The sequence below is a fragment of the Abramis brama genome (genome assembly GCF_963993115.1).
Source record: "Abramis brama genome assembly, chromosome: 22".
NCBI lineage: Eukaryota > Metazoa > Chordata > Actinopteri > Cypriniformes > Leuciscidae > Abramis > Abramis brama.
In genome coordinates, this window is record NC_139984.1 from 4,327,678 (window position 1) to 4,341,529 (window position 13,852).

General features: G+C 39.0%; 1 protein-coding gene across 1 annotated transcript; it reads left to right on the top strand.

The window, feature by feature from the left end:
• Positions 1 to 4,067: 4,067 nt before the first annotated feature.
• On the top strand, positions 4,068 to 12,529 carry LOC311073731 (rhamnose-binding lectin-like). Its single transcript, XM_084099672.1, has 19 exons — positions 4,068 to 4,075; positions 4,303 to 4,360; positions 4,436 to 4,459; positions 4,557 to 4,613; positions 4,776 to 4,911; positions 5,032 to 5,141; positions 5,289 to 5,333; positions 5,446 to 5,566; positions 5,814 to 5,917; positions 8,263 to 8,661; positions 10,559 to 10,629; positions 10,857 to 10,914; positions 10,990 to 11,013; positions 11,111 to 11,167; positions 11,331 to 11,466; positions 11,587 to 11,696; positions 11,847 to 11,891; positions 12,006 to 12,126; positions 12,370 to 12,529. The coding sequence occupies exons 2-19, from the start codon at positions 4,330 to 4,332 to the stop codon at positions 12,473 to 12,475; spliced, it is 1,755 nt and encodes a 584-aa protein (XP_083955798.1). The 5' UTR covers positions 4,068 to 4,075; positions 4,303 to 4,329; the 3' UTR covers positions 12,476 to 12,529.
• Positions 12,530 to 13,852: the final 1,323 nt, after the last annotated feature.

Sequence of the window (13,852 nt, forward strand, 5' to 3'; positions counted from 1 at the left end):
TCAGATAAGGTCCAGTTCTGGTTTATTTATTTGCTCTTGGCTGACATGTGGCATTGCTATGGCCTGCTTGTGGCCCAGATCTGGCAAACAGGAGTGAGCCGCCCAAGGGCCGTCATTCCACGCTGCATGTGGGCCAGATCGTCTTTCCACATGTGCCAGATGTGGGCCGGATCTGGGACGTCACAGTGTTGCTATGTGGGACTGACCTCATCAAATGTTTGCTCATTTCCACAATTTTGACAGCCTTTTCCTTAAGGCAATTTTCACAGTAATATACTAATCGTGTAACTCACAGAGTAGAGGTTGTGCTGTGAATTATTATTATTATTTTTTTTATTTTTTTATTTTTTGCCAATTTGGCAATTTGGCAAATCCAGTCCTCTGAAATCTCCATAGATTAGGTTCTAATTTGCATTCATTAATATGAGAAGCAATTACAGCTCATGCAATTTTAGCTGGATGAGCAAAATCGATAGTAGAAATAAGGAGAGGAATGTTAAAAAACAAAATATGACACTTAACAAGGATCTGTGGAGGAGCAGGCAAACTGAGAATCTATCACACATCCTGTGAGACTTTCCATTGGCCTCTGTTATTAATATCATTCTGTTATAAACTATATGAATTGGAGCAACAGAATAAGATGAATATATTTGCATTTACATATGAAGGATCGATAAAATATGTATATCTGTCTGATTTCTACCCTAGGATAAGTGGGTTGGTACTAGCTGATTTTGATTCATGCGCATGAATCATGCATGTACTGATGTGAGTGAAATATTAATAATTGGATGGTTGTACTGTTGGATTTTCACATTTTGCATTTCTCCTCTTCATTGTGTTTGTCCAGAAGTACTTGTCCTTGTAATATCAACATACAGACATCCCATCTATTCTAAGAAAGCCCATGGTGCTCTTTAAAAATCTGTTGTGAATCATAAACATTTAAAAGACATAGAGCAAAACATCTTGCTTCCTCCCAAGAAGTGAGGACAAAGCAAGAATCCAACATAACGTGACGTTTTATTGCTTTTGTGTGCTGATAAATTCACTATCATGCCCCTATTGAAGCAGTTTTTCAATACTGCTAGTTTTTAAAGACTTGCTAGTATATATATATATATATATATAGAAAAAGTTGGGACACTGTACAAATTGTGAATAAAAACAGAATGCAATGATGTGGAAGTTTCAAATTTCAATATTTTATTCAAAATACAACATAGATGACATATCAAATGTTTAAACTGAGAAAATGTATAATTTTAAGGGAAAAATAAGTTGATTTTAAATTTCATGGCATCAACACATCTCAAAAAAGTTGGGACAAGGCCATGTTTACCACTGTGTGGCATCCCCTCTTCTTTTTATAACAGTCTGCAAACGTCTGGGGACTGAGGAGACAAGTTGCTCAAGTTTAGGAATAGGAATGTTGTCCCATTCTTGTCTAATACAGGCTTCTAGTTGCTCAACTGTCTTAGGTCTTCTTTGTCGCATCTTCCTCTTTATGATGCACCAAATGTTTCTATGGGTGAAAGATCTGGACTGCAGGCTGGCCATTTCAGTACCTGGATCCTTCTTTTACGCAGCCATGATATTGTAATTGATGCAGTATATGGTCTGGCATTGTCATGTTGGAAAATGCAAGGTCTTCCCTGAAAGAGACGACGTCTGGATGGGAGCATATGTTGTTCTAGAACTTGGATATACCTTTCAGCATTGATGGTGCCTTTCCAGATGTGTAAGCTGCCCATGCCAAACGCACTCATGCAACCCCATACCATCAGAGATGCAGGCTTCTGAACTGAGCGCTGATAACAACTTGGGTTGTTCTTGTCCTCTTTAGTCTGGATGACATGGCGTCCCAGTTTTCCAAAAAGACCTTCAAATTTTGATTCGTCTGACCACAGAACAGTTTTCCACTTTGCCACAGTCCATTTTAAATGAGCCTTGGCCCAGAGAAAATGCCTGCGCTTCTGGATCCTGTTTAGATATGGCTTCTTTTTTGACCTATAGAGTTTAGCCCATGTTGTGATTTTCATTACAGTAGCATTCCTGTATGTGATGCAGTGCCATCTAAGGACCCGAAGATCACGGGCATCCAGTATGGTTTTCCGGCCTTGACCCTTACGCACAGAGATTGTTCCAGATTCTCTGAATCTTTGGATGTATTATGCACTGTAGATGATGATAACTTCAAACTTGCAATTTTTCTCTGAGAATCTCCTTTCTGATATTGCTCCACTATTTTTCGCCGCAGCATTGGGGGAATTGGTGATCCTCTGCCCATCTTGACTTCTGAGGCCTTGTCCACACGGACACGGGTATTTTTATAACCGTGACTTTTTTTACGCAGTTCGGCCGTTCGTCCACACGGAAACGCAGTATCAGGTCACTGAAACCGAACATTTTTGAAAATCCCTGCCAGGGTGAGGATTTTCAGAAACGCCGGTTGCAGTGTTGTCGTGTAGACAGTAAAACCGGGGTTTTTGCTTCTGATTCAGGCTTCTGCTTGGCCAACGTGGCTTTACGATCGCCGCCTGCTGGTGTGACATGCTCTTGACAGCGCGTGATAGCGTGTTTTTGTGTTTTCATGTAGGCGGAGATTTCTTTTAAACCGAACATGCGTGGATGGGATTTTTTTTTTTAAAACGCAGGAGGAAAAACTCGTGTCCGTGTGGACATGGCCTGAGAGACACTGCCACTCTGAGAGGCTCTTTTTATACCCAATCACGTTGCCAATTGACCTAATAAGTTGCAAATTGGTCCTCCAGCTGTTCCTTATATGTACATTTAACTTTTCCGGCCTCTTATTGCTACCTGTCCCAACTTTTTTGGAATGTGTAGCTCTCATGAAATCCAAAATGAGCCAATATTTGGCATGACATTTCAAAATGTCTCACTTTCAACATTTGATATGTTATCTATATTCTATTGTGAATAAAATACAAGTTTATGAGATTTGTAAATTATTCCATTCCTTTTTTACTCACAATTTGTACAGTGTCCCAACTTTTTCTGATTTGGGGTTGTAGTTGCGCCTTGAAATGCACTCAATAGGGAGATTAAGGAGGTCTTGCCCATGCACCTAGTAAAATAAAATATCTCATCAATCTCACTAATACCTGGTAGCCCTTCAGTAAATTCACTGATCTAAGAAAATGCTTCATAAAATATAAATATCAGTTTACCCTTTATGTTTACTTTCTTCACTGGCACAGATGAAAATAAAAATACTATTAGTCAAAGCTCAGCTTCAGGAGGGGAAGAGAAAGGGATATTATATAGATATCCAAGATAAGGAGACTGGGATAAAAAGAAAGAGTGATGGAGAGAGGAGAGAGTAGGTATTGACAAATAATCTACTGACCACTGCCATAGTTTTTTTTTTGGCTTTCAAATGTCTTAAAATGTCCACATATGTAGATCAGAGAAATCAAAATGTTCTCGGGGGAGGGTGTCCCCGAACCACCCTAACTCACTCAAATTTGAGACCTCTGTGATTATAAAACCCTGCCTATATGGCCCTGTGGATACTCACCCAATATACATAAAGTTAGGGTGATATTCAATGACTTAACCCGTGATATAAGATTTTGGCCATATTGCCCATCTCTCAGTCATTCATTCCCTGTGTGACTTGCAAAGGCACGTCCACAAATCTCTTGCGTTTGGTTTGGTCACACCACAAGGTGACCTCAAAGCTTCAGCACTGCCACTCCGAGATAAATAAAATGTGGAAGAAATACAATTATACATAAATAATGAAATAAACATATAAAATGTCATCATTATGTTTTGTTAGTTTTAGTTTTCATGGACCTTCTGTTTGGTTATGGACTCTGGAGTTAGGGAGCTGATTGAGACGCCCCCTGTGGATTTGGTTCCTTTGCCATGTCTTGTTCTCATTGGTTTATGGTCTTGTCATGTGGTATTCAGTTGTGTCTTCACATTGGTTAATGGTGTTGCTTACTTTCAGGTGTGTCTTGTTATGTGATTAGTCCTTGTGTATATATTGGCATCATGTTCCCATAGATTTTTGTCAAGCTTTGTTTTCTGTAACTGCTGTTTGGTGAGACTCATGTTTATGCTTCTCTAGTCGTAGTCATGTATTGTTTATTTTGTATTTGTTTATTTTGAATAAATTGCACTTGGATTAACCTGTGCTAAATATAATAATATAATGGTGTTGTAATGGGATTCAGTCCTTGACTGCAATAATTTGAGTGAAAAATTTGTCTTTTGGAATCTTGTTTTTGTTAAGTACTGTGTGCTCGCGTGTCCCTTAAATATTTCCAGGGCTTTCCTTCTGTTCACACATTCAACATGCTGGTGCAAAAGCTAAGCTGGATCACTTGTAAGTACTAATTTAGAACCAATTCATTCAATGCATGTTTTCAAATGTTTCAACTTGTTTTTATTGGAATTTCAGTGCTGTTGTTCCTGTATCAACATGGTAAGGCAATATTGACTAATACATGTTTAGTCTGATTAAATAAATACTTTCAAGTGCAGAACGTTTAAGTAATCTTACTTCCGATTCCTCTCTGCAGGTGCAGAAGCAAAACAAATGGTGGTATGTGAAGGAGAACCTGCGCATCTCACCTGTGGTGAGTAATTAGTCATAATTTTTGGCTTTTTTTTTTTCCTAAATACAACAGTGTGAGTGCAGGGAACAGGGTCATAAGGGGATCTTGAGCCTTTGTGTCTCCAACCACATGGAATGTCCTTAAACTACCACAATTCTGTTTTTTCTTTTCTTTAAACAATAGATTCGGGTTTCATAAAGGTCAATCAAGCCAACTATGGGCGGACTTGTTCCAAAACGTGCATTAGTGGGAAACCAGCTAATCAGATCTCAAATACACACTGCAACACAGCAGAGGCCCTCTCTATAATGTCTGATCGGTAGGTTTTACTGCTAGCATAGGAAAAATGTACAACTTTATTTTATACATCAAGCACAAGATTCATATTGTCTTTATATTAAAGCTATTAAGTACTTGTCATTGTCTGTCCATAAATCAGGTGTGATGGAAGTGCGTGCTGTACTGTTCCTGCAGTGAACTCTGTTTTCTCTGATCCTTGTGTTGGAACTTATAAATACCTGGATCTGTCTTATGACTGTCTCCCAGCAGGTAAGTAACTTCCATCGTAAATTAAGCTGAATGTTTTATAAATTGAGTTGTAGCAAATGAGTAAAAATATTTGAATATCTTGTACTGGTAGTTGCTGTATATTTCTGACCTCTGCTCCCCTTCCACCCAAATAAAAAAAAAATGTAGAAAGAAGTGTAACCTGTGAAAATAGTCAAAGCGTCATTAAGTGTGGTAAGTTTTCTTTCTGTATGTTCTCTTTATGCTGAGGTTAGTGTATAGCCTCCAGTCCACAATACAAACAATCATTCAGGAAATTCTAATCAAGTGTCTTGTGTATCAAAAGGTAAAGGTGTTATTCATGTTCATCATGCCAATTATGGAAGACGAGATCTCATAACCTGCCCTCATAAACTCGCAACCAGACCAGACTGTTACTCTCCTCGGACCAGCTGCCTGCAATCCAGGTACTTCATCTACAGTCACTTTAGCTGTCACCATCTTCTTTTTTATAGACTATATATTATAAAAAAATATACACAATAGATCAAAGGGTCAATGTACATTTGAGACCATTATCCGGTTTATTAAATGACTACTTAATATGTGGACAAAGAAACATTATTTTTAGTTTACTTTTTTGAGAGGCTGTATAATGATACAAGAGCTAATAGACAATCTCTCTTCTAATTTTTCTAATTTTGTTTTCTTAAGGTGTGATGGGAAGAAGTCTTGTGAACTAAATGCTTCAAATTCTGTCTTCTCTGATCCATGTGTGGGTGTTTATAAGTATCTGGAAGTGACTTACTGCTGTAAGTGATAGACCATCCTGCCACAAATGTACCTTGTGTCCTGATCATGTAAACAAATGACAATGAAAACAAAATAAATTAAATATTAAAAATAAAGTGGAATCCAAATGCTTTAAAAACGGTCTATGAGAATTTCAGTGCAAAAACAAGCTGTTTCTAAATGCTTTTATCAATGCCAAAATGTTTTCTAAAATCGTCTACAATGGCTGAACACTTAAGGGTCGAGCCCAACTAAAGTAAACACTGATCACCATGATGGTAATGTCAAACGAAATGATTCCTCAACATATAAACCTGTTAATTTTCAATAAGACTTGTTATAATCTGTCAGAAATAAAAGGTGTGTTCGACATCGGCTGGATGCAACCGATCGGCGAGAGTAGCCGCGTGCAGGCGGGGAGGAGCTGCAAACGGAGACGTGAAGTCGGACACTTTCCGGTTCTCGTAGTGACCGCTCACGTGGTGTTTGCATACTTTACCACAGCTGCAGTGAAATAAATGCAATATTTGCCAAATAATACACAGATGTTTCAGAGACATTTTCATTCAATACTTTTATGTACTGCTTCACACAGCGTCTGTTTGAACAAGAATAAAGTTCAACATAAGCTACTGTCAATGAAGTGGAGTCTTTTTTTTTTTTTAAGCAGTTTTAATTTGATAAACATGACACAATATAACATGACAACGACACAAGAGTTTTCACTGTTATAATAAACTGATTTGAGAGCTTTAGAGGAACTAAAGGTGTTCGAATAAACACGAAACGCACGTGATCGTTGTCATGCGGTGAATCCGGCCAATCGTGGAACAGCTGTGTCGTCATCAGCCCTCCTGCAGCCCAGTGCAGCCGCTCTTGAGAAGCTGCGCTGGCTGAGTTCTCCGGCTACTCTCGAATCGCTCTCGCGGTACTTTGATGGCATACGTCACAGTCACGTGGCGTCGGCGCTGTATCAAGTCGGACAAAATTTCTAACCGGCATGCACTGCTTCAAGTCAGCCGCCGATCGGTCTGCGCAGAGCTGCATGATGTCGAACAAGCCTATTGTCTGTTTGGTTAGTCATAAGTGAAGCTGTTCCTCTAACGTCAAGAGAACTGGACTTTTTTTTTTTTTTTTTTTTTTACTGAATATTTGGAGAACATTTTTGTAACAAAACTGTTAGCTGGTTTGAAGTAAGGTGTATTCATCTGAAGTTGCTGATCTATCTCATGTGTCAGGAAGGGATGAAGTTAACCGGGATTTCTGAATGTCTCTCATTCCTGTGTTCTAACTTGAGCACAGGCTTGTAAGTTTGAAGAGATGATCTCTCCAACTCATTCATGTGTTCAGACTCTCCAGATGTTGAGAGATTTAGATCTTTAGCCACAGAATTGAGTATTTGTTACTTCACCTTTATGTTGGCCCTTCTCTGGTTGATCTACCCAGTTCTGACCTCGACCACGCTTACCATTACCTGATTCAGATGCTGGTCAGGGAGAGGAGTTAGGCCTTGTTGCAGAGATTTCAAAGGACCTTTCAATAGCCTTTCTGATGAAGGAACTCCTGGAAGCATGCAAATCTTGTCCAGAGTTGTCCAAGCTGCATGCCCAAATCACACAAGGTTGGCCTAAAACACAGAAACAAATGGATTCAATGATCAGAGCGTACTTTCAGATCAGGCATGAACTAGCTGTGGATAAGTATATCTTGAGAGGGCAGAGACTAGTTGTGCCAGTTGCTTTGCACTCTAAATTCATTCACTTAAGTCAAGTCATTTATATAGCGCTTTTAACAATGTAGATGTTTCAAAGCAGCTTTACAGTAACAAACAGATAATTTAAGGTAACAGAGATTGTTTTGGCTTTATAGTGGTTCTTGAATAAAGATATTTTCCAGCTAAAGTTAGTTTTGACTGATTCACTTCCGTCGCAACGATCATTAGTTATTAAATTAGAGGCCGCTAAGACGACATCGTTCTCTCTACTTAGCACACGAGGGGCACCAGGGAGTGGTACGAACTAAGCAACGGCTAAGAGACTTGTACTGGTGGCCTCGTATGGACTATGATGTGCATTCAACCATTGCTTCTTGTTCCGCCTGTCAAAACCGCCCGGACGTGTCCAGCCCCATTGCAGCCAGTGGACCTGCCAGACGGTCCATTTCAGAAAGTTGCAATAGATATCATAGGACCTTTTGAGGGAGCCACACAAGACTGTCGATTTGCTATTACGATGGTGGGTTATTATAGTAAGTGGCCGGAGGTTGCTGTGGAGAGATGGAATTGTGTTTTAAAGAACTGCATCCATGTAGCTGAAATGCAACAACTTCCATGGAAACAAGCGGTCACAGATTTCCTCCTGTGCAACCACAGGTGCATCACCTTTTGAACTGTTAAGAGGAAGGAAGATGCGCACAAAGCTAAACACTCTGTCAACCACAACAGCTCAGGGTGAGAAAGTGACAATGGGCATACGTGACCGTGTACAGCGGGTTCAGCAAAAGATGAAACGGTACACAAATAAGAAATGTGGAGCAAAACCACCACCCTTCAAGTGTGGAGATCGTGTACGTGTAAGAAAACCTATGCATGTACCAAAGGCTGGAAGGAAGTTCACTGTTCTAATGTTAGGGAATAAGAAACTGGGACCAAGCACATATGTCTTGAGTGATGGGAAGAAATGGAACGCGGCTTACTTGTCTCTGGTTCCAGAAAACACTCAAATTGCATTAGAAAATGCTCAGGTTGACCCTGGAACAGAGAATGTTGTGTGTGAGCCAGTTAAGAGCACACAGGCTTGAAAGCCTCCTGTATGTTAAAAGACTATGCTACAGAGTAGAGGAAAACAAAGAAGAGTGAATGAAAGAACACTAGTGTTGTAGTAAGTTTACAGAAGTAAACTTATAGTTTAAGGGCATAATTCATAATGGGTGGAAATTGGGCTGAATAATCCCACTTGTTAAGAGTCTTTCCCAAAAGAAAGAGGGGAATGTTATGTTCTGTGTTAATGTTCATGGACTGCAATACTGAACCAGTCCGCTAGAGGCTGTAAGAGAGAATTGTCTGTGGTTGGTAAAAGTAAGAAGAAAAAAGAGTGAAGTAAAGCGTGGACAATGTTGTAAACAAATCTCCTTGTTTATTTATTTTTGTCACGTGTCCCAACATTATATAAACACTGTATGCACAACAATTAATAAAGTAAAAAAAACAACAACATTGTGCACACTGTAATTCACATTATATTTTGTTCTTTGTCAGAAAGATTGAAGAATATAAATCATCCATCTTTTTAAAATGCATCAGAACAGTACACTCATCACCATATTAAATCATATTGTTTGAACTGAGCCTGAGCATACTATTGTTGCACATAAAATATCAATGTTCATCAACTGTGCAAAGAATTCAAAAATCTTTAGAAACTCATACAATAGTTCAGCATAACACACACCATGAGGTGGGTTAAATAGAGAGATTAAAAAAATACCCAATTTCTCTCCAAAATGGTACCAGTTTTTGTGTTTTGATAAAGAAATGAGAATCATTAATATTATCAGTTTACCTCACCTAATGCACTGAAAAAGGCTAAGATAGTGAGCTAACACTAATTACACTGTAATTCCATTCCATTAAATATGTTACAATTTAAAAGTAAATACACATTGTTTTAGAAGGGTGGCATCATCCCTTACATTTTACACAGCTACATTTACTCAGATTGTAATGCTGATAATATAATTTGTAAGGAAAATTGTGCATTAAATAGGGAAGTATATCCGGGGTGTGCAAAAGGCCACTTAAAGGGATACTTCACCTCTGGAAAGATGAATGTGTATTTAAAATGGGTCATTTATGTAGTAGAAATGTGAAATTATTTTTGAATTTGGAGCCTTCTAGCACTGTAAAAAAATTCTAACCCTCCCAAATCAAAAATTTCAAGTGACCGATAACATCTAAATTTTTCAATTGGTCCAAGTGAAATTCTTGTTGCAATAGTCTGTTAACATTGGCTCAATGAGAAATAATACGTCAGACTAATTGAAAAATGTAGATGTTATCGGTCACTTGAAATTTTTGACTTGGGGATGTAATTTTTTTTTTACAGTGAGACTGAGAAAAGGCAGAAAATATATTTTTGGCTCATGTGGATGAAAGACAACAACTCCCCAGAATGCACTTGCTTCGCTGCCCTACGAGGTCACTCCCAAGCCACGCCTACCGGTAAGAGTGCACAGTTAAACAACTAGGCTAGGCTACTAGTTGACTCAAAACTTAAAAGACGCCGTTTTATCGTGAGTTTCCATGACGAGTCTGCCCGGGATTTCGGAATGAATTCAATTAGAAATATGTGGAAATATATAAAAGTGGAAATAAATGTATAAATAAATGAAAACATAAATAAATGTGGAAGAAATACAATTATACATAAATAATGAAATAAACATATAAAATGTCATCATTATGTTTTGTTAGTTTTAGTTTTCATGGACCTTCTGTTTGGTTATGGACTCTGGAGTTAGGGAGCTGATTGAGACGCCCCCTGTGGATTTGGTTCCTTTGCCATGTCTTGTTCTCATTGGTTTATGGTCTTGTCATGTGGTATTCAGTTGTGTCTTCACATTGGTTAATGGTGTTGCTTACTTTCAGGTGTGTCTTGTTATGTGATTAGTCCTTGTGTATATATTGGCATCATGTTCCCATAGATTTTTGTCAAGCTTTGTTTTTTGTAACTGCTGTTTGGTGAGACTCATGTTTATGCTTCTCTAGTCGTAGTCATGTATTGTTTATTTTGTATTTGTTTATTTTCAATAAATTGCACTTGGATTAACCTGTGCTAAATATAATAATATAATGGTGTTGTAATGGGATTCAGTCCTTTACTGCAATAATTTGAGTGAAAAATTTGTCTTTTGGAATCTTGTTTTTGTTAAGTACTGTGTGCTCGCGTGTCCCTTAAATATTTCCAGGGCTTTCCTTCTGTTCACACATTCAACATGCTGGTGCAAAAGCTAAGCTGGATCACTTGTAAGTACTAATTTAGAAGCAATTCATTCAATGCATGTTTTCAAATGTTTCAACTTGTTTTTATTGGATTTTCAGTGCTGTTGTTCCTGTATCAACATGGTAAGGCAATATTGACTAATACATGTTTAGTCTGATTAAATAAATACTTTCAAGTGCAGAACGTTTAAGTAATCTTACTTCCGATTCCTCTCTGCAGGTGCAGAAGCAAAACAAATGGTGGTATGTGAAGGAGAACCTGCGCATCTCACCTGTGGTGAGTAATTAGTCATAATTTTTGGCTTTTTTTTTTTTCCTAAATACAACAGTGTGAGTGCAGGGAACAGGGTCATAAGGGGATCTTGAGCCTTTGTGTCTCCAACCACATGGAATGTCCTTAAACTACCACAATTCTGTTTTTTCTTTTCTTTAAACAATAGATTCGGGTTTCATAAAGGTCAATCAAGCCAACTATGGGCGGACTTGTTCCAAAACGTGCATTAGTGGGAAACCAGCTAATCAGATCTCAAATACACACTGCAACACAGCAGAGGCCCTCTCTATAATGTCTGATCGGTAGGTTTTACTGATAGCATAGGAAAAACGTACAACTTTATTTTATACATCAAGCACAAGATTCATACTGTCTTTATATTAAAGCTATTAAGTACTTGTCATTGTCTGTCCATAAATCAGGTGTGATGGAAGTGCGTGCTGTACTGTTCCTGCAGTGAACTCTGTTTTCTCTGATCCTTGTGTTGGAACTTATAAATACCTGGATCTGTCTTATGACTGTCTCCCAGCAGGTAAGTAACTTCCATCGTAAATTTAAGCTGAATGTTTTATAAATTGAGTTGTAGCAAATGAGTAAAAATATTTGAATATCTTGTACTGGTAGTTACTGTATATTTCTGACCTCTGCTCCCCTTCCACCCAAATAAAAAAAAAAAATGTAGAAAGAAGTGTAACCTGTGAAAATAGTCAAAGCGTCATTAAGTGTGGTAAGTTTTCTTTCTGTATGTTCTCTTACTACGCTGAGGTTAGTGTATAGCCTCCAGTCCACAATACAAACAATCATTCAGGAAATTCTAATCAAGTGTCTTGTGTATCAAAAGGTAAAGGTGTTATTCATGTTCATCATGCCAATTATGGAAGACGAGATCTCATAACCTGCCCTCATAAACTCGCAACCAGACCAGACTGTTACTCTCCTCGGACCAGCTGCCTGCAATCCAGGTACTTCATCTACAGTCACTTTAGCTGTCACCATCTTTTTTATAGACTATATATTATAAAAAAATATACACAATAGATCAAAGGGTCAATGTACATTTGAGACCATTATCCGGTTTATTAAATGACTACTTAATATGTGGACAAAGAAACATTATTTTTAGTTTACTTTTTTGAGAGGCTGTATAATGATACAAGAGCTAATCGACAATCTCTCTTCTAATTTTCCAATTTTGTTTTCTTAAGGTGTGATGGGAAGAAGTCTTGTGAACTAAATGCTTCAAATTCTGTCTTCTCTGATCCATGTGTGGGTGTTTATAAGTATCTGGAAGTGACATACTGCTGTAAGTGATAGACCATCCTGCCACAAATGTACCTTGTGTCCTGATCATGTAAACAAATGACAATGAAAGCAAAATAAATTAAATATTAAAAATAAAGTGGAATCCAGATGCTTTAAAAACGGTCTGAGAATTTCAGTGCAAAAACAAGCTGTTTCTAAATGCTTTTATCAATGCTGAAATGTTTTCTAAAATGGTCTACAATGGCTGAAAACTTAACAAGGGTCGAGCCCAACTAAAGTAAACACTGAGTGCAGGCGGGGAGGAGCTGCAAATGGAGACGTGAAGTCACTTTCTGGTTCTCGTAGTGACCGCTCACGTGGTGTTTGCATACTTTACCACAGCTGCAGTGAAATAAATGCAATATTTGCCAAATAATACACAGATGTTTCAGAGACATTTTCATTCAATACTTTTATGTACTGCTTCACACAGCGTCTGTTTGAACAAGAATAAAGTTCAACATAAGCTACTATCAATGAAGTGGAGTCTACGTTTTTTTTTTTTTAAGCAGTTTTAATTTGATAAACATGACACAATATAACATGACAACGACACGAAAAGAGTTTTCACTGTTATAATAAACTGATTTGAGAGCTTTAGAGGAACTAAAGGTGTTCAAATAAACATGAAACGCACGTGATCGTTGTCATGCGGTGAATCCGGCCAATCGTGGAACAGCTGTGTCGTCATCAGCCCTACTGCAGCCCAGTGCAGCCGCTCTTGAGAAGCTGCGCTGGCTGAGTTCTCTTACTAGAGGTCTCTCGTACTGCGTAAGAGTATCTTACGCTAGGGGAAAATCCTTTTTCCGTGAGATATTGAAGCCAAAAATTATCCTTAATTTTGTAATAATGCAAAATGCGTTGCGGCAGCATACAGACATAGGCGAGGCAGCTCGCGCGCCTATTGGCTGTTCTGCGGCAACTGCAGCAGCCTATCGAGCGAGGCCTGGTGTGACACCAGACCCAATGAGGGTGCTTCGTGCCCGCTGCGTCACATCCCGCCGAAACGGGCGTGGTCTAGGCCTATAAATACCGCTCGCAGGCAGCTATTATCTGATTTTTCATCCTTCAAGCACACGCATCGCTGGAGCTGGAGAAGAAGCCGCGCCGTCTGAGAGAGAGCACCTTCAGCGGGACGAGTCACTGAAGTCGCTGGCCGCGCCGCCTTCCTTGCCTTCCTGCTGCGCTTTCCGGCGCTTATATCCTTTTATTCTCTGTACTCTGTGTGTGTGTGTGTGTCGCCGCTGCGACGCACATTCTAAAAGAGCAGCATCTTTTTCAAGATGCCTTCCTGCGGCTCGTGCAGAGCCACACTCAGCGACGGGGACCGCCATGTTATCTGCGTTTCCTGCCTGGGTGAGGAACATGCAGCTCTCGCGCTCGCTG

Bases quoted from the DNA above. Each gene is read 5' to 3' on its own strand.
- LOC311073731 (XM_084099672.1), top strand. From the start codon at position 4,330: ATGCTGGTGCAAAAGCTAAGCTGGATCACTT. The intron at 8,662-10,558 runs GTGAGCCAGTTA...TTATGTGATTAG, and splicing joins TGGAACAGAGAATGTTGTGT to TCCTTGTGTATATATTGGCA. The intron at 11,014-11,110 runs GTAAGGCAATAT...TCCTCTCTGCAG, and splicing joins GTTGTTCCTGTATCAACATG to GTGCAGAAGCAAAACAAATG.